At 40.1% G+C, this 24,048-nt stretch overlaps 1 protein-coding gene across 1 annotated transcript; it reads left to right on the top strand.

Moving 5' to 3' along the window:
* CXADR (CXADR Ig-like cell adhesion molecule) lies at window positions 1-24,048 on the top strand. Its single transcript, XM_036384709.1, has 7 exons — window positions 1-120; window positions 16,138-16,307; window positions 16,988-17,192; window positions 17,531-17,686; window positions 18,687-18,809; window positions 19,094-19,232; window positions 19,579-24,048. Exons 1-7 carry the CDS (start codon window positions 66-68, stop codon window positions 19,844-19,846), a joined length of 1,116 nt encoding a protein of 371 aa, XP_036240602.1. The 5' UTR covers window positions 1-65; the 3' UTR covers window positions 19,847-24,048.

The following is a 24,048-nucleotide window of genomic DNA, read 5'->3' as shown; positions in this document are numbered from 1 at the left end:
CACCTGCTGGGCGGTGCGCGGGGCGCAGCCCGGGCACGGAGCCGCCGCCGGGTGCCCGCCGCGCCATGGAGCCGCCGCTGCCGCTGCTCGGCGTGTCCCTCGTGCTGCTCTGCTCCGCAGGTGGGCGCAGGTGGAAGGGACGGGACGGGTCCGACGGGAGGGAAAGAGAAGGGAAAAGGAGGGAGAAGAGGGGAGGGCGGGAGGCGGCGGCTCTGTGGGGCTGGGAGGAAGCGCGGCGGGGCTGAGGGGGCTGCTGCCCGCACGGTGTCCGCCCCGGAGGCTGCGGTGCGCCGCACTGCACCTCCGCCCCTGCGTGTGTGGGGTCCCTGTCGTGTGTGTGGGCGTGAGGAGGTCTCTGCCCTGTGTGTGTGTATGTGAGACGGTGTGTGCGGGTCTCGGCCGGCTGCGGGTCTCCATCGCTCGTGTATTCCCCGTCCCCGCCAGCCTCTCTGCCCTGCCCGCCCTCAGCCCAGGGTGCGGTGCCCGGGCGGGCGCTGGCGGTGGGGCCGCGCCGCGGAGCCGACCTGGGCTTTGTTCGCCCTCAGCGCGGCTGCCGAGCTTTATCTGCCGCCTCCCCCTCCCCTTCCCCCGCCGCCCTCCCGAGCAGCCTCCGGTGCGGCCGCCGTGCCCGCCCGGTGTCTCCTGGCCCGAGCGGCGGAGCCGCGGAAAACCGACGTGGAAAGAGCAAGAAGGGAAAAAAAAAAAAAAAAAAAAAAAAAGCAATTCCCCCCTGTGTTGCATTCAAACCGCAGCCCAGCGTGTGTAGCACCTCCAGCATCCAGGCTGGCTCTGCTGTTGAGGGGGTGGAAGGGGCCGGGTGGCTCCCGGAGAGCCCTCGGGAACGCGGTTGTCCAAACCCGATGGACACGATGGAGCCCTGCGGGGGAAACGGGAGAGGATTTGGGGGTGGGAGGAAAGGAGTTGAATTGGATGGACCTGAACGCGTTTGTTTTTCGTGATGAAAGAAAACAAAGGAGTAGATAGTCTCAAACAAAAAAAGCAATCAACCATACCCAGAACCCACACATACCAAATCAAACGTGCCTAGGCTGCTAAAAAGCAGGCAGATGTTTTTCATCTCAAATCCTAGATGTTATTGGGTTCCTGTAATGAACTTGGCTGCCATATCGGTGTTTCCTAAACATATCTCTAAAATAAAAGCAAGTTTTCACTAAAGTTGACCCAAACTTAAGTGAAATTATAAAAGGTGACAAAACACCCATGGAGGCTCAGCTTCACAGTAAAATGTATATCAGTTGTGTCAGGAGGTCAGGTTTTATTTCCTATTGAAATGTTAATGCCTGTGTTGATGTCACTGCTGTTTTGGGAAATTACTCATGGAATCAAAACTGTGTGTCTGTAATGGAATGGTGAACTCTGATCTCCTGAATGAAAGGAGCGAGGTAGTTCTGCATTAAATGTGTTTCCTGAAGCAGAGTTAGAAACAAGGTAGGTGCTGTGTAAGAGCTGTGAGTTACTAGTTGGCAAGGTTAGTCATCAAGATTTATATTGAAAAGCTTCATGTAACAAAAACTGAAAAGAACTTATTGTGAGTAGAATTGTATGTGCTGCTAGGTTATCAAAGGCTATGATTATAAAAATTAGGAATAATTAATGTATGAGGAAATGTCAATCTATAACAGAATTTTACTCTTTAGTTCTGTTGAAGAATACAGGTGTCTTCAGATCTCAGTGTGAAATTGACTTTGTAAATAAAGAAATATTCCTAATAAAAAGCACTTACCTCTTTCATGCAGTTATTTGAGTGACTGTACTCTAAAACATATTTCACAGTCCTCTGAAGGAAATGGTTGAATAATCTGTGTATGGTAGGAATTGATGTGTCCTCTGAGCTAGCCTGTGTTTTTCCCCATCAGTCTGAGTTACAGTTTCTGGGTCTGTGCTGCAGATAGACATTGCTTCCTTCACTAAGGAGCAGATGTCAGTAAGTTGCTGTTCTCCATATGGACCAAACTTAGAGGAAGCTATTTTTTGTGCAGTTGAGTGAGAGCTGTTGTCAGTGAAGCATTGCCTAGGTGCTGAAGTTACTTGAATTTGTGCTGGTTGGGGTTTAACCCTAGTAAGAAACTAAGGACCACCTACATGGTCACTTGTTCTCCTTGTGTTGAGATGAGGGAGAGAATTGAATTGGGAGGGTAAAAATGAGAAAACTTGTGGGTGGAGATGAAGACAGTTTAATAGGGAAAGCAAAATCCATGCACGCAAGCAAAGCAGAAGAAGGAATGAATTCACCCCCTCCCACGGGCAGGGAGATGCTCAGCTGTCCCCAGGAAGGCTGGGCTCTGTCACACCTAAGGGTGGCTTGGCAAGAGAAACATTGTCACTCTGAACATCCCCACTTCCTTCCTCACCCAGCTGTGCTCGGTGATCCTGACATCTTGTGGTGTGGCACTGTCTCCCTGGGTACACAGTGTTGGGAAAGTAATCTCATTCCATTTGGTGCAAATTCATGCTTGTGTAATGACTGAGAATAAATTCATGTTTTCAATGACTGAGAATAAATACAGGTGCTGAACTTGTGATCCCAATTTAACAAATAAATAATTTACGGCTTTTAAGCTTCTGAAAATGTGTAACGTCAGAACACAAATTTTCAATAACTGAAGGTGTTAACATAGTCACATTATACCTATACAAAGACATGCAAAAAAAAAAATACTGTATGCATACTGACCCATTTAACCTTTGGAGGAAGGTTTTACAAAACAGTAATGGCTGTGCATATAGATGCCCCAACTGAGGATGAGTTTAAGTAGAGTGTTAAGGTAAATAATTGGGTAGGAACTTCTTTAGTCTGTAGTGATATCTTTTCTTGCTACTCTTGTAGTGGGTTTTATGTGCATTTTGTTTTTTTGTTTGCAGTGGTAAGGTAATTTTGTACTCTGTTGAAATTCTGTAATGTGTGATGCTTTATTAATAGAATTATAAGCTTTTAAATAAGGTAAAAGTTCTGGTAAACCTTAGGAAAATCTGTAGTTATTGTCCTGTTGTTAAACTTGCAAAAGTAATTCCAATATCGTGCATGCAGGAGTAGAAGCTAATGCAGGCATGGTAAGTCAGCATTAGGTGGTTAACACACTTTGCCAAATAAGTATAATAAGGAACTTAAGCCTGTTCATGTTTTTATGCATGCAATAGGATCTTGCAGAACCTTAAATTAGAAGTGTGACTACCACAGGAGTTTAATGATGACTCCCAGTCTTTTAATTGCTAAACGTGGGACACTCATCTGTTGGGCAGTAATTGAACAAGGTGCAGGGTTCAGGTTCTTCTGAAGTGTTCATTGATGTGAGAAGCTACCCGAAATTTCGACCTGTTTCCTGGATCTTGGAGTTTTAAGAAGTATGAAAGTCTTTAACCAGAGACTACTTAATCAACTGTTAGTCAAATGCTGTGGCATCAACCATGACATGTGAATTAGTGATTTTGCTTTGGCTAATCTGTGTTTCCCAGAAGATATTTTATGTGTTGAGAATGCTGCTGCAGAGATTATTATAACTCATCACTTTGGTCTCCTCTGACTGCCCCCCTGTGTTGCATCAAGCTTCAGCTGCTTCTCTGTCTTCCCTTCCAGTTCTTGCCTCTTGCACAGCCAAGCCCACTTACAGACAGGTGAAACTACCCCTCCTGAGTGTCTGGTTTAACTTCTGTTGCTGCTTTACAAAAAATATTTGTGCTCATGTTTTTATATGAGCACATGTATGCTTTGCTATCGTTCCGTTCACACTTCAGGAAAGTAATCTTGAATGTCTTTAAATCTGCCTCAGTGTTGGAGCATATTAAAACTCCTTTGCCACAGTGCCTGCAGAAATTATACAGACTAGGAAGCTTGGTTTTGGGGCCAGTATTGTTTCAACATGCTTCCACAATAATTTAATCAATTGTTGTTTGCATGTTTTGTAAGCTTTTAATGACAGGGATCCTTTTTGGTCTTGTTGCAAAATCTGATAGATTTCTTGAAACTTTTAGATACTGTGTGAAACATAATAAATATGGAGAAATTTTAACAACTGTGCGCTCACTGGAAGAATGTATGCGTCCCCACCCCCTCTACTACAGCAATTTAGTTCCACTTTCTTTTTTTCTGTTTCTTTCTTTTCCCCCCTCCCTTTTTAGGGAAATCCTCTTTTGCTCCTTTGCACCTTTCAGGAGATGGCTCAGAGAGAAGTCTCTTTGGCCAGTTGCCACGGAGTAAGTGGCAGGAAGTCACAGTTCTGTGTAAACCTGTTTCAGTAGCAGCTGCAGTATAAGCAGCCCCTGCATCCTAGCTGGTGCTTTCCTTTACTGCAGTTGTAAATGGGTCTCATTTGCTGAAAACTTTAATTTTTAACTGGTTAAATCGCATGATTTGAAAGAAAAAAGTGTTTTGCCACCAATTTGCCCTGGTACAGGGCAGGAATGAGTGACAGGAAGGATGGCAGAAGAGCATTAGGAGGAAAACTACTTCTGTTTGATGAGTATTTTCCTAAAGTAGGGAAAACCTGTAAAACCTTGGCCTGGAAAGAGCTTAGTCTAGGAGTAAGACTACATGGCTTAATCAGGCAATCAGTCAAATGTCCAGATGTAACCTCGAAGACTATTTTTGCACCCCATTTAAAGTTGTACCTGGCATTCATCTGGCTCCATAGTGAGCTAGTTCAGGGAGTTTAAAGTTATAAAAAGAATAAATTTTTGTGAGGTCAGTTTTCTGCCTGTTCATTTTCCTGATCCAACTCAGCAAGATCAAGTCTGAATTATAGCAAGGGGGTGTCAGCTGGAACCTCAAATGCACATGGGTGGAATATATTATTGCTATTGTTTATTTATTAATTTCCTTAAATGTCACCTACTTACTGGGTCATCTGTACAAAACCTGATAAAGAGGCAAGATTTGGAGCTTTATTTGTTTTACACTGGAGCCATTCGCTGGTGCTCTGATGTCCTTTAGCTGCTGTCAGGATGCATTTGAGGTACTTGATGCTTGCAAGTTGTGCAGTTGCACTTGCTGCTACATTTGTTTAACAGATTTGTTTTTCATGTCCTACAGCTAAAGCCTATATGCTTAGTACGCTGAAAAATGATTAGTCAACAAGAACTATTTGGTGTGTTGGAGGGAAAGATGAGGATTTGATACATTCCCAACTGTTTGAACTTGTACAGAATTAGTTTGCATAAGGAAGTTTCCTGTATTCACTTATCCTGCATCTTCAGTTCTTCGTTTTAGATGTATTAACAGTATAAGCTACAGAGAATATTTAATCTCAGTTTTAAGGCATGTAAAAAAATATATATTTTAGTCTCCCTAAATTTTTAAATGATTAGTTAACTTTGTGGCTAATTCTTTGAGCTTTTTCCTTTCAGTCTGTTAGATGGTGGGAGTGGGGCAGGGAGGGAAACAAGAGTGGGCAGACAAATGTTTTTCTGACTTTATGATGCTTCACCTTTATATTTAAAAAAACTGAAACAGTAACAAGAAAAGAGCCCAAAAATCAACTCTGTGCTACTGAATCAAGTAGTTGTCAATCTTAAAGCAAAACTTGCATGTACTGGGAAAAAACCATTGTGTGTTCAGTAGCTCGGAAGAGCCAAAGCCTCTTTACTCAAGTGAAAATAATATGGCTGCTAGTTAAGTGTTGGATTGTTGTGAACTCCCTGATGCATCGACTGACAGATGTGCCCAATGCACTCACACTGCCAGCGAGCTGCTTCATTCAGCTCCCTTTTAAATGCCATCAAATTGGCAGGAAAAAGATCGAATCATGTGCCTTGATTGCTTAGTGACTGTGTAAGCCTCCAATATCCCTCTGTAATGGGAAAGTGTCTTGCAGAGCTAAAGGCAAAACAACCTGTGCAGCTGGCCTAGACTTGGGAGAGAGGGGGCAGGATTTTGTGTGAGTCGTGTCAGGATTTCGGCTCTGATCTTTTTATTTTTTGTGTTCACTGAAGAAAGTCTCAGTAAGGTTTGCCTTCATTTCATTTTACACTTCTCAGTACTGTTTCTAGATGGTTCCTTAAAGCCTCTGAAGTGCAGTCTGAAAGTACAGTGAAAGTGACTCTGAAAGTACAGTGTCACATTACACCTCTCCCCATTACAGATGTGATGTGGTTACATCTGATGCGTGGCTTCATGTCTGCTGTGCTTGTTGTCCCTTCCAGCCACGGCACTGGATTCCTTCTCCCCTCCCTTGTGTCAGAGCAGCCTCGTGCAGCTGCTGCCAAAGTCCATCCAGCTGATACCACAGAAAACTTGGAACTCATTGTGGTCTTCTGGAGATACTGGGCTAAACACTACTCCTCTGCTCAAGACGAATCTTAGTCCCAGTTTGTGTTACACTATCCCCTCCCCCTTTCGGTTGCCTCCCGAAAGCTTATCCTTCCCTTCAGTAAGGAGATCTGAATGCCCCCTCTCTCCACTTGATAAGCACGTCCCTCTCAGGAAGGTCATCAGCCAGCAGTTGCTAGGAGACGAGCTGGTGCCTTTGGGTTTAGCAACCCAAAAGCTTCAAGAATGTGCTGAACAAGTAAGGAGCACAAGGACAGCTGCAAAAGAAGGGGATGTTGGAGGGGATCTGAAGGCAAAGGGTGTGTTGAGGAAAAAACGAAGTTGTGAGAAGAGAAAAAAAAAAGATAATTCAGGTTTTAGCCTGTGGTTTTTAAGTTTTAATTGTTGCATAGCTGTTTCAGCTGACCCCAGTGAACTGTGGTGGGAAGTGAAATCAAGCTCATGCTGTGCGTTTGCAGAGTTGGGATTGTTGGTAGTTTTGTTTATATGAGCCTTTAAGTTAAGAATTTCTTATTAGATTGGGAGAATGTGTAACTTGTAGCTTAAGTGTTCAGTACCTTTTAAACTGGGGCAGTGGTATGCTACACTACATGAATTGGAGCTATTTATTAATTTAATGCTGTCTGAAGACATCCAGAATTATAGAGATTTTTTTTTTAATGTCTTTGAAGAAATATGCATAGTCAGTTTCCTGTCTAGTTTTTTTTTTTCTTTTTCCTTTTTTTAACTGGTGTGATTTGACAGCATCAAAGATTTGTGGATTTGTGGATTCAAGTGGATTCAAGTAAATGAGCCTCAGAAGAGGGGTGCTTCTCCCCCACCCTGCTCAGAGGAAGTAAAATTTGGAAATACAAGCCCACTGTTTTGAGACCCAGCAGCAGAGTTGACTATCCAGGATAGTAGATAGTTTCCCAGGCTTATTCTTATATGTAGGGGTATTTTTTTGGGGTGTGTTTCATTTTGTGGTGTTGTTTCTTGTTTGGGTTTTTGTTATTGTTGTGTTTTATTTTTTGTTTGTTGTTTTTTTTTGCTTGGGCTTTTTTTCAGTGCCCTGCTGTTTCATCAGCCTTCTTGTTGTAGCTTATGGGAAAAACTTACTTCATGCAAATAAGTCTTTTATCTGCCATCTTGTATCTTTACCATCGGTGGAAAAAGTGTTCTGAAAATTGGGAGTTTGGTCACTCAGCCTCTTTGAGCTATTGGTGAGGTAGCTGAGATGAAATGTGCAAGAGAGGGTTTTAAAATCTTGCCCCTACTAACATTAGGTGTGTAAAACTCTATAACTCTTTTCTACAAAAATTGCTGTGTGGATGTAGTTTCCTGAACTGTTTTTATATTTAGTTTGGGACTAAAGTAGGAAGGAGGAAGCTGTGTGGAGCCAAGTCTCTCCTAGGTGAGTGCTTTTAGTCCTGGGCTGCCTTTACTTTCTCTGGCTCCATAAACTGTGTCTTTTCTGCACAGTAGGAGAGTTTCACTAAGATCTGTGACTCCAGTTTAGAGAGCACTGACCTGGGAAGTCTGAAATGCAGATGTGAGCATCTTTTGTCTTAATTTTACTGCCTTTGAGGATTAACCAGTGCTCTGCCTTGTGGACCTAGGCTAGTGTAGAAAGGTAAGTCTTTATCTTCTCTCTCACCATTTTGCATTGGGTCTTTTTGAGGTTTAAGTAGAAGAATACTTGGTACAGTAGTGTCACTAGCCTTGGAAATGTTAGGTTTAAGTAGGCTTGTTCCTTTTGTTCCTTTTGCTAAAATGTGTTTTTGGGTGTTTTTACCACTACAGTGAACTGTGCTTATCTCTGAAATTTGTATCACTGCATTGTATGATAACACTTAGGGTGTGAAGCATGGAAAAAATGTGGTCTGTGGAGCTTGTTAAATAGTAACTGTTTAACACTTGATATTATTAGCAGGACAGTACTTTCTTTGTCAGGAAGGGCTTTGTGATTTGCCTTTATCAGCATGGGATTATCCTAAAAACTGAATTCTTTGGGGAGTTCTAAAATGGGAATGTACTAGAACCAAACCTCTTTGCACACATGGATTCAGATACAGTAATGCTGCGGGACTTTCTTCTCTTGTTTTATTTATTGCTGCATTATTACCTAGCTTTTTTTGCTTCCTGACCAATTGCTTGCTTGTTCCTGTCCTTCATCTCTTGCTTGTTTTGCCTCCATTGAGGTTACTGTGAAGCCTGAATATTCTTTGATTCCTAGATACCTGGCTAAATTAATAGGATGTGTATTGAACTAATATGTGTGTTGGAATCTGGCACATAACATTTTGAGTTACATTCTCATCTCAAAAATCCCCAAGTCTATTTTGTATTTGCTTTCTGAAGAGAAGACTGTTAATTTTTTTTTATCCTTCTATTAAACTACCTTTTTATTGACATTGTTCTTCTAATATTTACTAAGCTAAAGGATACTGTTTAGGGACTGTCTCTGTGTTGCAGAGTTTATGACATGTGACGAGTTAGATTCACCAAAGCTCCATAGTGTCTTGGGCCCAAGCTTCTGAAAGCTGTAACTGTGTTGGGTCTTTTTGGAGGTAAGACGTAGAAACTGAGAATCCAAATCTGAAGCTGGACCTTTCTTTTAAAACTTTTTGGGGTTTTTTTACCTTTTGGGGAGGGATCTCACTGATAGATTTGGGATGTGGTTTTGTTTCTCACTTGTGGCAAAACAGCATAACTGCAGCTTTTTGGCCATCTCAGCTGTGCTGATGTGACTTAACTCCTGGGTGCTGCAAAAACCACTAAAATAAGTAATGCCAAATATTTGTTCCCCTCTATTCCTTTGTGAAGGCAGCTTTTAATCCAGTTACTTGATCAGCAGGAACCTGCCTTGCAGGCATTCCCTTTGGCTGCTGAGAATGCTGATGTTTGGCATTGTGAGGAAGCAGATGAGTGTGGGATGGTGGCTGCTTGTGGGGATATCAGCCTTGGAGACTTTGTTTGTGTTAGATTGTGCCACTAAACACCAGGGAGTCTCCTCAGCCAGGCACTCCTCCGTGTGTACCTTCCTCCCTGCACACTCCCTGCTTGCTAAGGGTGTAAACTTGACTCACTCACTCCTACAGGGACTGAGTTCAGAAGTGCAGGTTTGAGATGAGATGTTGTAGAGCTGTCTTGAGTGAAGGTGGGAAAGGGGAGAGTTGGGCAGCTTTGTTCTGTGAAGTCATTACAGCTAGCTGAGAAGAGTAGGAGATGAACTGTGGAGAAGAGGCATATTCAAGTGGGGTTGTTGGGGAGGTAGTTTTTAAGACTGAAATCTGCCTGGTGAAAAGATTTGATCACAGGTACATCTCTAATCTGCATTTCAAATAAAAGTCTAAGCTGAAGTCTCTCAAGTGAATTTTATAGCTTATGGCTTTCAAAGCACTAATGTGCATTTCTCGTTGTGATCTTTGCTTGCTACTCAAGGCCACATTCTGTGGGAAAAAGCATTTTTATATTTAGAGCCTCTGCTTTTTTGCAGTCAGGTATTGGCAAACGAGGCTGGTTTTGGAAAGCTTGGTAGTAAAGCACTCTGAAGATGCAGTTGCAGGTGGATCACATCCTGGATCGCAGGACGCAGATGCTGAGTAGAACAGCATCTCTGAGCTCAACTCTTACTCTGTGTAGAGGCTGTCCTGTTCCCCATGTAGGGAGGGAGTGTCTCTGCCAGGTTACATAACCCTTCTGTGGCACTGCCCTATCTGATGCCACAAACATTCATGCCAAATTTAGATGCACACTTACATTTGTGTAAGCCAGCAATGCAGAATTTCAATGTGCCCCGATTAAATAAGAAAACACTAAATGCATAAGTAGTTCATTGAGTAATTTCCTTTCTGTTATTTATTAGTATATATCATCACAGCTCTGCTTATGTCTGTGCTGGAATGAAGAAAGCTTTGCTCCATTTTAATTTTTTGTCTGCTTTCTGTTTTGAAGATTCTTTTATACTAGAAAGCAACTTCTATCAGATTCTATAAAATATTCAATTTTCCCTAGATTATTCTTAATAATAATGTAGTTTGCTAAACTGTGTTCTACTTGAGTGATACTTAAAAGTAAGCTCAGATATTCAGAAGGAAGGAGTTTTTCTAAAGACTTGCTATGGGTTTGCACCCCTTCAGAAATCAAATGAAAAGCTTCTTCAGTCATACAGATATAGTTTGCAATGCTCTTTAGGGTCAGTTCCCAGAAAAAGAGTATTTCATTCCACCTTAAGAAACTTAAATCTGAATGTTCAGAATCCAAATAGTGTATTGGCCTCTTACTTCTTCTAATGCAAACTTTTGTTAGGGATAATACTTACTATTCTTCATCAAGGGAAGGGTGCTTTTCTCAGCCAGTCACAAATATTCATTTGTTTGCTACAGCTGAATATGGCACATGTTCTCCTTGCAAAATACTTTGAAAACAATATACAGTCATTTGGATCAGGTGCACTTCAAATTTGACTTTCAGGGGTTTTCTTGAGAGCTTGTTGTGTTCTTCTGAGTCTACACTTTGCAATTATTTATTTGCTGCAGTTAGACATTAGATATTTTAATGCTAAACATATTTGAGTGAGTAGGATGAATGACTTGAGTCACTTATCTGTGTCTAAACCAGAAAAGTTGTCTGAAAAGGGTCTGAAATTTTATCCATTAAACCATGCTAACCAAAACAAATACAGACCTTCCTTCAGCTTGTGATGAAATGTCTGCCTGTCATGTACTAGCAGTTGGATACCACAGTGGATCCTCTTATGTTTTGAGGAGCATATAAGTAATAGAGACTGAGTAATCTCCCTGATTTGAGTGGAAACTGATGGGGTAAATCTTGGGGAAAATGGAGAAAATGTCATCCTGTCACAGTGCTTGCTTCACGTAGATCTTTAATGCGGTTGCAGAATTGTTTGTGTAGGACATGAACTCGGTCACGTCCAACCTTCTGCTCCAAACAGCAGCAACTCTGAGTACTTTGGTCTTCTCTGTATCAGCTATCACCTGTCCAATTTTTCTCTCTGGTTCTTTACTGCTCATGTAATAGTAGAAGGTTTTCATGTGGCACTGGAGTCCCATGCTGCTTTCAGCTTTAGTTGTGTTTTGACTTCCCTGCAGGCGTGCTGCGTGCCTGGGCAATATTTGTGTATTCTTCCCTTGATAGGCTGTTCTTGCTTCTTCCTCCTTAGGACAAGCTGCTGATTAATCTGTTTATTTTGCTGGGGTTTGGGATGTACTCCTTGTGTGTGGTTAGTAATTGTTCTTAAATACTCCTCAGTTTTCTTGAGCTCTTTTGCTTTTTAGAACTGGATTCCACAGAACTCCAGCTACTGGGTAAGTCCGCTCATAGGAAGTGCAGGGTCTGTGCTGGATTTGCCTTCCTCCTCTCAGGATTTTAAATGTCACTCTTTCATGGCCAAATGGTCGTGGCCAAGGCTGCTGTTGATCCCATCCCTGACAAGTTCTTGGGGTCTTTTCCTTGAAAGCAATCTCAAGGAAATATCAAATGGGGATTGACTCATTTAGTGCTGTTTCCCCCTGAAATATTTCAGAAACCTCTTAGATTTTGTCTCCTGCTGTGTTGCCGTTCTAGTAGATGTCACAGAGGTGAAGTAGTAACCCATCTCTGTCATTTTTAGAAACTGTCTGGAACTGCTGAAATAGTTTTCATCAGGTTCTTATCCTGACTATGTGATTTGTAACAAACTTTGACTGTGATGTTCCCTCTAACCCTGACCCACAAGCTCTTAGCCAGCCTGTTGTCTGTCCTGTAGAGCAGCTTTTTGTGTTCCAGCTACTCCTGCAGGTAGAGGGCAGGTCACCTGCTGTTCTTCCCTTCCTGGCTTTGTTTAAAAGCTTGTGTCCACTGATGACAAAGTGCCAGTCATGCAAGCTGTCCCACACGCCTCACTCTGGTGTCAGCTCTGTGTACAGGTGCTCTAGGTGGCTTCCTTTTTAACATGATTTATCCTCACCAGGGTATCTCTTCCTTCCACCAGCCTGACCCAGGTACTTCCATGGCTCAGTCTCTATTCCCTCCCTGACTGCTAAGTTCAGAAACCATTCCCTGGCAGATCTCTCATTTACAGGACTCCTCACCAGCTCTGACAAGGTTGTTCATATCCCACTTCCTTGACTGGATCCTATTTCTAGCTTAGCAGACCTTGTTTCTCAGGGGTACTTGTGGCCATAAAAGTTAAAGTGTTCCTTGCAGTGCCATTCCTGTGGGGAGTTCTTAACTTGAAGGATGTGTCTCTACAAGCCTTTCACCCCCCCAAAGGAAAAGAGCAAGGATGGCCTGGGATCCCATGTCCTTCTTTGCCCCTGGAGTTTTCTAGCCACACTTGATTTGCCCCATCCAGGTCTCTGTTAATAGCAGGTAATAATTAAGTGGGAAAGGAACAAAAAAGAAAAGAAAAAGGCACTATTGGTGATGATAATAAAGATCATAAGACCCTTGACAATCTGTGACATGTCAAATTGGCCAAGCCTCCTTTTCCAGCATACCTGGCCGCAGATGGTGTGTCTTCCCTGCAGAAGGGAATCTCCAACTAGTATTACCTGCCCCTCCCTTGTGTTGCTAATGCTTAGTCCAATGCTAATGCTCAGCTAGCTCTGACATGTACCTTAATTGAGGTGCTTGCTGCTTCTGCATGCTGATGTTGACCCAAAAAAAAAATTGGAAAAAAGGTTTGTGTTTGCAGCCTTACTGTAAGGAAAAGACCATGGAACAATGGTATTATGAAAAAGTGGTTTTGGGAGATGTGCAGTAAGAAAGGAATTGAGATTTATGGAAAAGCTCTGATAATTAGAAGGCTCAGACTGATGTTTGAGTACCTCTCTTCCAGTGTGCTGGAAGCTTCTCGTGCAGCAATGATTGTTGGGTGTTGTGCTGAGGATTGTGTGCTTTAGCTTTCATTGACGTGTTTGCATGCAGTCAGTGTGCATGAAAATACTACTTGGTCTTCAAAAGTATCAAAAAATTAAACTTTAAAAATATTTTTATGGCAATCTTCTATGTTGGGCAAGGTTCTTCAGGCTGTTGGGTTCTGCTTTTTTTTGGCATGTGATTACTATATTGATTTATATGTTTGGATCAGAGAAATGAGTGTTGTAGTAGAAACTGAAACATTTGCTGTTCCTGGCTTTTAAAGCACTTGGACCAAGCTGCCAGGCAGTGATAGGTGGGATTGCTGGAGTCTAGTTTCCTAGGAGTGTGTCTCTGAAGTGTAGTACTTCCAGCTTTTAGCATATTTTTTCTTCCCAGTTGCCACTTTCTCAGTGTTTTGCCATGAAACTGTGTCATGTCCACTTTGAAATTATACTCACACAGTGGCAACGGAGAGGCAAGAGATAGTTGAAGAATTTAATGCTTATTAGCTATGTCAGTACAAATGAGTACTTGGGGGACTTCTGGTTGTACTGGACTGTTATTTCTCCTTTTATATTTGTTTTGAAATTGTCAAAGAGATGAACAAGTAACAGCTGAAGAGGGAGAGAAATAAAATGTTGATCGTAGAAGTCCCATTTGTTTAGAAAAGTAGTCCAGAAAATCAGCACATGGATACTCATCTGTTCATTTTTTTGGCCGTGTTGTGTTTCAGCAGGTACCAACTGAAAATCAGAGGGGTTGATACTTTTTAGTAGTAGGGATGTGTCCTACTGTCTTCAGAGTATGAATTCTATTACCCACTATCTGCTGTGAAAAGGCAGAATGTTGCTCTTACATGAATTATTGTCCCATTTGTGAAATTCTCAGCAGGCTGTCCTGTGGGGAGGGGAAATCAAATGCGTGTGCTGTGATCCTTTGTTGTGGAACTTCAGATGGCAAAGTGACTGTGACTGGAGATGCTGCCACAGAGCAGCAGCTCTGCTTCAGTGATTTACTTCAGAATGAAAGCTTCTAATTTCCCAGGTTACCGATTTGAGGCTTTTAAGGAAGCCAGTAACATCATAATGTATTTCATTATCAGTCACTTAAACTGCACTTGAGTTCACATCCCTTTTCTTTAATATAGTAATGTTGAAGATGCAATTTGGAGAGGAACTTGAGAGTATTGTATTGAAGTTCCCTAACGAGGCCGTGGGGGAAAGGGAAACAGAAGAGTGTGGAAAAATAGTTCAGGAATTTACATTAGTGATGTAAATGTTACTGTGTGTTATGGAAACATGAATGTACTTTAAATCTACCCATAAACAGAGGTGGTACTGGTGTGGTCTTTGCTTATTCAGAGGTTTAGAATGGCTCGTTTGAAAATCTGAAAAGATCCTTTAGGAGGGGATAGGATTGTGACAAGTCAACTGGTATTCATGGAGATCACTGTTATTTAGGGAACAATATTAATTCAGCCTAGTAGCAGAGAATTAATTGTTCAGATCTGTTTACTGTGGTCAAAAAAGAGGTAGGACAAATCTATTAGAGTTATCCTTGAAAAGGTGTACATTGTTGGTAAGAGACATTGCACATAAATCTCTTTGCTACCTCAAGTGGATGTGGATTTTTTTGGTTGGTGGTTTCTTTTTTCTTCCACCAGACAGAGGGTAATGTCATGAAAAGTAATACTATGAATGGTAGGAAACATAATAACCCTACCTAGTTTGTTAGTAATCAACTACTGTGGAAGGCTTTTCTTGCAGGCTGTAGTCTGTCAAGTTATTTCTCTTTCTGAAGAATTTTTTAAAATAGCTGTTAAAGATTCCATTGCTTTGTCATCATGAAGAGAATGCAAAGCTTGGTAGAGAGCAAAATTTTAAAAAGCAGAAGGATATCTGTTGGGTCCCTTCCAACTCACTATATTCAATGATCTAGTGAAGGAAGCTCCTCTACTTCACTGGAGCTCCTCTACTATATGGAGAAGTGCAAGTTAGAACATAAAAGCACTGTGTGAAATGATTTTAAAGACTTTTTCATCTGAGGCTGTTACTTTACCTCTGTAAAAGGCACCAAAGCCATCTATCTTCCTCCTGCTGTCCACTCTCCTGGTGGCCTTGCAGCTCTCATGGCTGTGGTCACATCTGTGTGTGTGTGTGTGTCCAGCAACCATAAACTGACCAAAAATCTGAGCTTGGTTTCCAGCAAGGTGGACAAAACAGTGGATGTAACAGTGCCAAACCTATTTTCATCATGAGCAAAGGGTATGCTTTCCACATCCTGGCTGTGATGTGCAAGCCTGTACATTTGATATAAGGGAAGCCTGTGTTTGTGGTGAAACAGGGAATCTTGCTGTAGGCCTTTTGAGTAGCTCTTTTTGTGTCACTATATGAATTCTTTTTCAGGGTTGAATTGAGGAAAATTTGTTGTTTGGAAGCATGTTTGCCTAGAGGCATGCAGTTAGGGATTATGAAGCCTTTTTAGAGGAGAAAGACAGCAGAACAGACAAACAAGTGAAAAAAAACTCATTGAGATTTTTGGAAAAGATTAATTTGCCTTCTATCTCCCTGTAGATGGAGGAGCCCTTATAACTAAAGGCAAAGTAAGTTACTTCCAACCCAGGACTTCTCAAGAATTCTGTCTGTCCTGGCAGACTTCATTGCTGTTCCATACTTTCATTTTACAGTGAGGGAGTAATGGTAAGGTGATTATATAGTGACTCAAACCTGCTGCTGAAAATGTTTAGCTTAGGATTGTGTGGGACGTGAATTGTGCAAAAACCCCCCCAAAACCAACAAGTGTGGCTTGAAAGATGTAGCTGCCTGTTGGGTGTAATTCCAAATGAGCATCGCAGGACTGGGCACTGTGTTGGGTGACAGGGTCTGCGCAGGCTCTCTTCAGAGGTGACTGATGGCATGATTTCTATACAGGAAAAGTATGTCATAGAGCACTTACAGTGAAAAACTGAATGTGACTTGTTTTCAAAACATAAAATTATATTTTTATAGGTCTGACGAGAAGCCTGACTATAACTTCAGTTGACCAGTCAATGTTTGAAAAAGCACAAGGAGAGAAAGTTACGTTGCCATGTACTTTTGAACTCTCGGAGGAAGATGAAGGACCACTAGATATTGAGTGGGTATTGATACCAGCAGATAACCAAAAGAGGGAACAAATAGTAAGTAGAGACTTCTCTTTGTACAGTGTTAATTCAGTTGTTTTAGTAGGTCAGTGTATGAGGTTTTTACTGACTCTTTAAAGTTCCACCTTTTTAGGTTGGGATGCTTGTGATCTTAAATTGCTTTGAAGCACCAGTCACATGAAATCTAGTGGAAGTTTTGAAATACTGGATTAAGGATGAAATGTTAAGACATTTTTCACTATAAACTTGCTTTCTAATGAAGAACTTCCAAATTAAATACACTTCAGTTCCAAAAAGCAAACTTTGCTTTTGTACCTGCATTATCTTCCTTATTGAAAATAGATTTGTGAGGACTTAATTTTAAATATATTAACTCTTTTAGTTCTTGATGCTTTCCTGTCTTCGAAAGCCTTATAAGTAAGATGATTCATACTAGTAAGCAGGTTTTGCAGATTTAAATTGGAGCAATTCTAAAAAGTTTTCTTTCAGTCAGAAGTCCATGCTGACATATTGGCACTTGGTCAGGTGTTTAGTTGGAGTATTCACTATAATGCTGTGTGTGGTGGTATTTTGAAGGTGGAGATATTTGACTCACTCTGTTTTATTTCTGGAGTTAAAGCTATAGAAAGAAACTTGAAAATTCAAAGAGATGAAGTTGTTTTAAATGTTTGCACACTAAGTGGATTTCTGAATCATATATCTTTTTTTTTTTATAGATAATTATGTATGCTGTAGACAGGGTTTATAATCATTATTATGCTGGTTTGACTGGGCGAATGCAGTTTACTAACCTTGATCCCAGATCTGGTGATGGTTCACTGGATATCCTGAATTTAAAAGCATCAGACACTGGCACATATCAGTGCAAAGTGAAGAAGGCTCCTGGAGTTCAAAGCAAGAAAATACAGTTGACTGTACTTGGTAAGATAATTTATTTTCTTAAATTTTCAGTGATGTTTTTTATGTGCTTATTCCATCCTATTTTCAATGTCTGAAATGAAGGCTTCTGTTGGGCAGTGTTGTACTGAATCTGTGGTGATTATGGTCATTACTGAGGCCTTGGGAGGGATGGGCATAATTCTGTTCTGGGAAATGAAGGGAATGATATTTAGAATTATAAACATTTCTAGAAGTTCTGCACCTGATTCATATTTTGTAGAAAAATCTTTCTGTGCATAGAAATGGACTGGCTGCTAGAACTCAGCTAGGAAATATTTTGATTGTGACTGTTATTAATTCAGTGATGTTTTGTTTATTAGTAAAGCCAGCACGGACTAAATGTTCCATTGAAGGATCACAGGAGATTGGAAAAGATGTTACCTTGAAATGTGTGTCACAAGAAGGATCCCCACTTCTGTCTTATGACTGGAGGAGAATATCTGGCACACAGAATCTTCCTGCCACTTCTGTGCTGAGTACTGTCAAATTTCTTTTATTACTCTGAAATAATTAAAAAGATTGCAATATTATTTTTGGCCTATCCTGACTTGTAAGCATCTCTGGGTTAGGATTACTATAGAGTTGTCAAGATTAAATGTCACTTCTGCCCTCTAACAAAACTGACTTTGAAACAAGCTGGAGTTGATTCAGGTTTTTAATTCATGCTTGGAAATGTTTCAAGCTTCAAGTTGAGATTCTTATCATGAAGAGCTGCAGTATCATGCTCACCTGTGCCCCGATGTTGGTAGTTCTCCTGCTTGCTGATGGTTTTGCTTTTGTGCTTAAGTGGTCATAGGGAATTCAGATGTGGCTTCAATATGATTTAAAACAAGCAAAAAATCTCCATTTTTTTGTAAGCTTCTGCATTCTATTAGAGTATGTAATATCTTAAAACACAGATCCCTGAAAATCATCTACAAAGGAAGAACCTAATACTGTTCTTCATTTTGGACTTGACTCCTGGTCTCCTATTTGATGTCTCTTATTCATTGTTTTGACAGTGAGTCTGTTGGTCATTAATGTTCTCTGTACCACTCAAGACTTTAGGCTACTGTTGTTATGCCCCTTCTTTCTCCACATCCCAAATTTGTCTAGTGGTAGCAACAAGAGAAATTGGCAATATCAGTGCTGGACAAGAATGAGTGGGACATTGTGCAAGAGTGACTTGTAACTCACAAAAGCCATGTTAGTTTTGGGCTTGTGAATGTAGTTTTGGGGACACTGAGTGTGTTCTACAGAATCTAGACCCCATCTAACTTGTTCAGCAGATAGAGCAAGTCAAATACTGTGGAATACATTTCTGATGGAGTAAGACTTCTATAAACAATAGCATGATAGAACTGTTTTAATCTGTTTTTTTAATATAGCATTTTTTAAGTTAAGATTTCATGTATATGCTGGTTTAATAATTTTTTGATATTATATATAGAATTATGTTTAGGAAAATGGTAAACCTCTCCCTTCTGTTGTTTGTAGATAAAAATACAGGGGAACTTCTTCTGAAGAACGCCTCTCGAGAGTATTCTGGTACATACAGCTGTGTGGCCACAAACAGAGTTGGCACAGATGAATGTTCTGTTGAGCTGAATGTCACCCCTCGTAAGTGTTTGCTGTGCAGTAGTCACACAGTGTTCTTGTATTAAAGCTGAACAGTCTTTTTCTCTAAACTCCTAAATGGTTAAAAACCCCAATGCTCTTATGTAACTTGTGGGTGCCGCTTCAAGTCTTACGGTTTTAAATGCATGTGATTGGGCACTCCCCCTCTGATTCAGTGATTCAGTATCGTTGACTTGCCTCATGTGAAACATACTGGACTTAATGTTTAAAGAATGGTCTTATAACTCTGACATTTAACAAACAGTGATGTTATTTGTCTATTCTAGCCGTAAATACAGCTGGTATAATTACTGGAGCTATTATAGGAACTCTGCTGGGTCTCTCTGTACTGTGTTCTATCATCTTCTGTTTTTGTAAGAAGCACAGAGAGAAGAAATACGAGAAAGAAGTACATCATGATATCAGGTAACAATGTGTCTCTAGTTTCTGAGCAGTATTATTGGAAGATTAACTTTTAAATGTGTATTTCTGCAAATAAGTTACTTAACAGTTGAGATTTCTGTCTTAATCTGGAAAGCTTATTATACCACTAATGGCTTGTTGGAGAACTTTTTGTGGTTTGTCTAATTTCAGCAAACATTTTAGAGGCAATGAATATTGAGGGTTTGGGGAGCTTTTGTTACTTTAAAGGAAGATATAAAGATATTTTGACTATATTGGAATAGAAAATACCAAACCTGAATATTTGTTTTAAAGTAATGGTGACTCTTGTTCTGCAACTGATTGTTTTTTGGTGTTTTGTTCATTTCAGAGAAGATGTTCCACCTCCAAAGAGTCGCAGCTCTACAGCTCGCAGCTACATCGGCAGCAATCGTTCTTCCCTGGGCTCAATGTCTCCCTCCAACATGGAAGGATATACCAAAACTCCATATAGCCAAGTCCCAAGTGAAGACTTTGACCGTGCTCCTACTCAAACCCCAGCCTTTGCACCTTCAAAGGTAGCTGCACCTAATTTAAGTAGAATGGGAGCTGTTCCTGTGATGATTCCAGCACAAAGCAAAGATGGGTCGATAGTATAAAATATTATTAATTTAAAAGCTGGTTTTTTTAAAGTGTTCATTGTAAGTATTAGAGAAAAATACTGTGTTCCATCCCTCATTTAAACACTGGCATGAAATTTTCCTTGAAGAAAGTATACAAGTGAGTTTGAAAAGCCACCAATTCTCATGTTTAATTTTAAATTTATTCGCATATGATAGTTGAACTATTTGCTAAAAATGTTGACGTTCATAAATAAATATCGGACACTGAAGGTATTTGGACCTCTGGTAGGTTGCTGAGGAGGTTCTGACACTGTCAGCTAATGTACAGTTCTGAATGTGTAACAGTGAGACACAGGTGAGAAGTAGCAAAAGCATTTCATGTGTAGACCATGAAGTTTCTCAGAGTTCCTGAGACTTTATTCTCAGTTGTGGAATAACAGAAATATTTTAACTTGGCCACTGTCTGGTATAGTTGCAGGGGGCTGAAATACCAAGGATGACTTTGAATTCTGTTCAAATTGAGTATTTATGTGGTTCTTCAACCTGGTGATGTTTATTTGGAGTACTGGAGCTCTTATTTGTCAGGGGCAGACAGTCATTTGATTGATTAAATTAATTTAATTAATCTGTTCTAAATTTAAAAGGGCAATGAGTGGAAGTGTGACAGAAAACCTTGCAAGTTCTTTGAAACACAATTTTTTTTATGATAATTCGTTCTGGTCCTGTCAGATAACTTAATACTTATGTTATCTGATGCAAGAGGTCCTATCAGATTGTTGGTAGAGGTATCTAAGCTCTAAAATCTATAGCCCAACTGTTACATTAACTCATTCTTACTGTGACAGTATCTTTACACAGGTCTTGAATTAGTTGTACCTTGCATTTTCCAATGCCTGGTTAGGTACTATGGCAGTGCTCATAGTTTTATTTCCAAAGCAATTTCCTAGAAGCTCTATGGGGATTTGATGAAACCTGTTTTAAGTAACTGGTATTTGATGTCTGTCCTCTTGCTCTAGCCACTCTGGAAACAACTTTTCTTGTATGCCCCTAAGCAGTAGTCAGTCCTTGTTCAAGATGCTAATGTCTGGCTGTATGAATTTGCAAGGAGTTCAAAGCTCATTTTTTCTTGCCTCTTTAGCAGCCCTAAATATTCTGAACCAATGTTCAGACTGTGGAGGGCAAGCGTTTCATGTAACTGAGAGAAAACAATTACCCAGAATTGTTGATACAAATCTCATGTTGCAAGATTCAAAATGCTTATTCCCAATTTTGCAAACTTAAAGCAATACAGGAGAAACACAACAATTCCTTGTCTTTCACATGTATTTAAGGACTTCTGGTAGCTTCTAATGACTGTTGTTACATACCTGCAAAAGCTCCATTTAAAACTCTGTACAGTTTGAATCTGTGAATTCTTCCTTTCTTCCTGTTTTCTACCTTCTTTGTCTTGTGCTGGGGAGCAGATGGGAGAGAGTTCTTTTAGCTGACTCTAGATAGAGATGTTGAACTGCAAGGTATTTTGGAAAACTGTAAATTCATTACAGTATATGCACTGATGTTGATGAAGGAAATATCTGAATAGCCTGTTGAAAGATGTTAGGATTATTTGTATGTAGCAACAGTGAGAGAAAGCATTAACCCAGACTTCTAGGTTTAGTATCTGCTTATCTGTAGCTGCCTATAAATCTGTGATTAATTCTTTGGCTTACTACTAAATGTTTGTCCTATCTGTAAATAGGTGCACAATTTTTGGCTGGCACTATTATTGTAAAGAAATTTCCCTGCCCATGGCAGTGGTTGGTACAAGGTCATCTTTAAGCTCCTTACAACTCAAACAATTTCATGATTTTAACATACCCTTCGTACTGAATTTAGAAACTTGAATGGCTATTAAGTAATATAGAGTTAGTTTTACACATTTGGGACTTTTTTAGATTGTAAACTGATACTGTTAGAGATCAGATTTTTTATCTTTCATGTGTGCCTTGTCAATAAAATTTGCCTGATTGTAACTTCAGTTTTTATTAAATTTCTGGTGCCTAAACATACTGTATGAACAGGTGCTTAGATGATGGTACAGTTCTTAAAACATGACACTGTGATCTGATTTCTTGATTCTTATGTACTATTTATACCTCTTCATGCCTATTTTTGGATGTGAACTTCAGTGTCTCTCTCTGTATTGTTCTGTATTTCAAAATGTCACTTAAGTCCTTCAATTGCTAATTATGATTCAAATGTTTGTGTTCCTGTAAGCTCTTCAGTTGTTGTACCAATGAGAGAGATAATTGACTTTCATTTATGTGGTAAATAATAGGCTTAGTAAATGTGCCAAACATAGCTTCTGAAGAACTATAGATGAGGAGACATGTTTTTGCATCCAATTATTGTGATAGAAGAGACTTCCAAGATGTTAATCATACACTGATTGTTTACCTTGAAACTAAGGCCTTTCTTAATGAAAAGGGTATAGTTACTACAAATACAAGTTGAGTGCAAGACTAAAGTGAATCACAGACTGAGAGAGAGCTATAAACCTGAGGAACCAGGCAGCAAACCTACTACATTTGGTTCTAAGCCGTCTGTGGACCTATGTGTTTTTTTTAATTAATTTTTTGTTTGTTTTGGTTTGGTTTTGGTTTGGCCTGAGACCCTGTAACTTACAGTCAGGTAAGCCCTAGAACACTCAAACTCAGAAACCTGTCTCAGTAAAGCACACGGAGCAGAGTTTACACATGCTTGATGCTCTGTCAGCTTGTGCAAAATAATAAATGGGCAGAAGGACAGCCTGATGTGCCCTCAGAGCCTGGCTGTTAGGCTTAGCAGCCTTGACAGTGTCTGTCTATTTATGTAATTGCATGGAAAAATGAAAGAAATGGAATCTGACACAGTCCTTATCTGAAATATAGAACCTCTGACTTGGGGTAAACTCTGCCTCAAGTTGCTATCATCATGCCTTTTTGGGTGGATGCAACACTACTATGAAAACATAATACTGCTACTATAAATTATTTCTTTTGTCGCTAGATTGTTCACTTACACTGGATTATGATTCTCAAAAGCAGCTACTGTATTTTAACAATAATTTCTAGCTGTGTGGGAGATGAACTGGTTAAACATGTGAGGTGTCTGATGTGACAGAGAGCTCTGCTGACAGAACAGTTTTAGGAAGTAATGGCAGCTGATGAGGTGGCATTTTTAAAATCTCATTTTGTTAAAAAAAAAGGGGGGGAAAGGGGAGGGAGGGTGGTACCATTGTGTAAATACTCCAAGTGAGCTCAAGAAACCTCTAGTTAATGTCATGACTGTAAACTTGCCTGTTGAGGACTACTATATATAGAAAGAAACCCCTCAATTTTAGCATGGTGTGAATAAAGTGTTAGACTTGTAATACTGTAGAGGTTACGTAACACTTGTCCATACATTACAAGGGTTTTCATCAACTTTCTGCAGTGGGTATTTAAAAATACTTGTGTGAAACTTCCTTCCCTAAGAACAAATACTTCTTCCAAAACTGTGGTGCACAGAAATGCCTTGTTGGAGGGGTAAAACATGGCTTTTGAAAGAAATGTACAATGCATACGTCTTTCTCAGCTCTTGGTAGTCTCATTCATATTAGATGTATGCTTCCTGTTTAATAGTGCAAGTAAGACTTCTGAATTGCAAGTTTTTATGTAATGCTGAATATTGTATATTACTGGTTTCCATGACAAGCTTTTAGTTTTGTTCTGAGCAGTGTATATATTCTGGATCACACTAGGTCTTTGTTCAGTCTAAAGATATTATGCTATTTGTGTCACTTAAACCTTGTTTTATACACTTGATAGGTGCTTTTTGGGGCCCTCTATTGGATAATCCCCTAGCACTGAGGCATAGCTCAGCTGAAATCGGAGCAATAACAACTTCCTGGGATCCAAAATGTTACAATGTTACATTACATTTCTCATGCACAAAGCATGGACTTTGAACATTGATATGAATTTCAGTATGAGGTTTTTATATTCACACTTTTGGGGGAATGGTATTTTAAAATACAGGTATTGTGAGTGAATTTGTAAAAAAAACAAAATCCAAAATTTTAAAATGCTATAATTCCATGACAGACTTGTGTACTTTTTGAAATAAAACTGTTGGAGAAAACAGTAGTCTGTCTTTATTTTAAAGCAGCACTTGTATATGTCTTCAGCTTTTTCTTTATGTAATTGGACGTGAACTAATAAATATGGCTGTGTATACCA

Source organism: Molothrus ater, chromosome 2 (assembly GCF_012460135.2).
Source record: "Molothrus ater isolate BHLD 08-10-18 breed brown headed cowbird chromosome 2, BPBGC_Mater_1.1, whole genome shotgun sequence".
Taxonomy (NCBI): domain Eukaryota; kingdom Metazoa; phylum Chordata; class Aves; order Passeriformes; family Icteridae; genus Molothrus; species Molothrus ater.
Note: the sequence above shows the minus strand (reverse complement) of the source record. Positions and strands in the feature narration are given on the sequence as shown.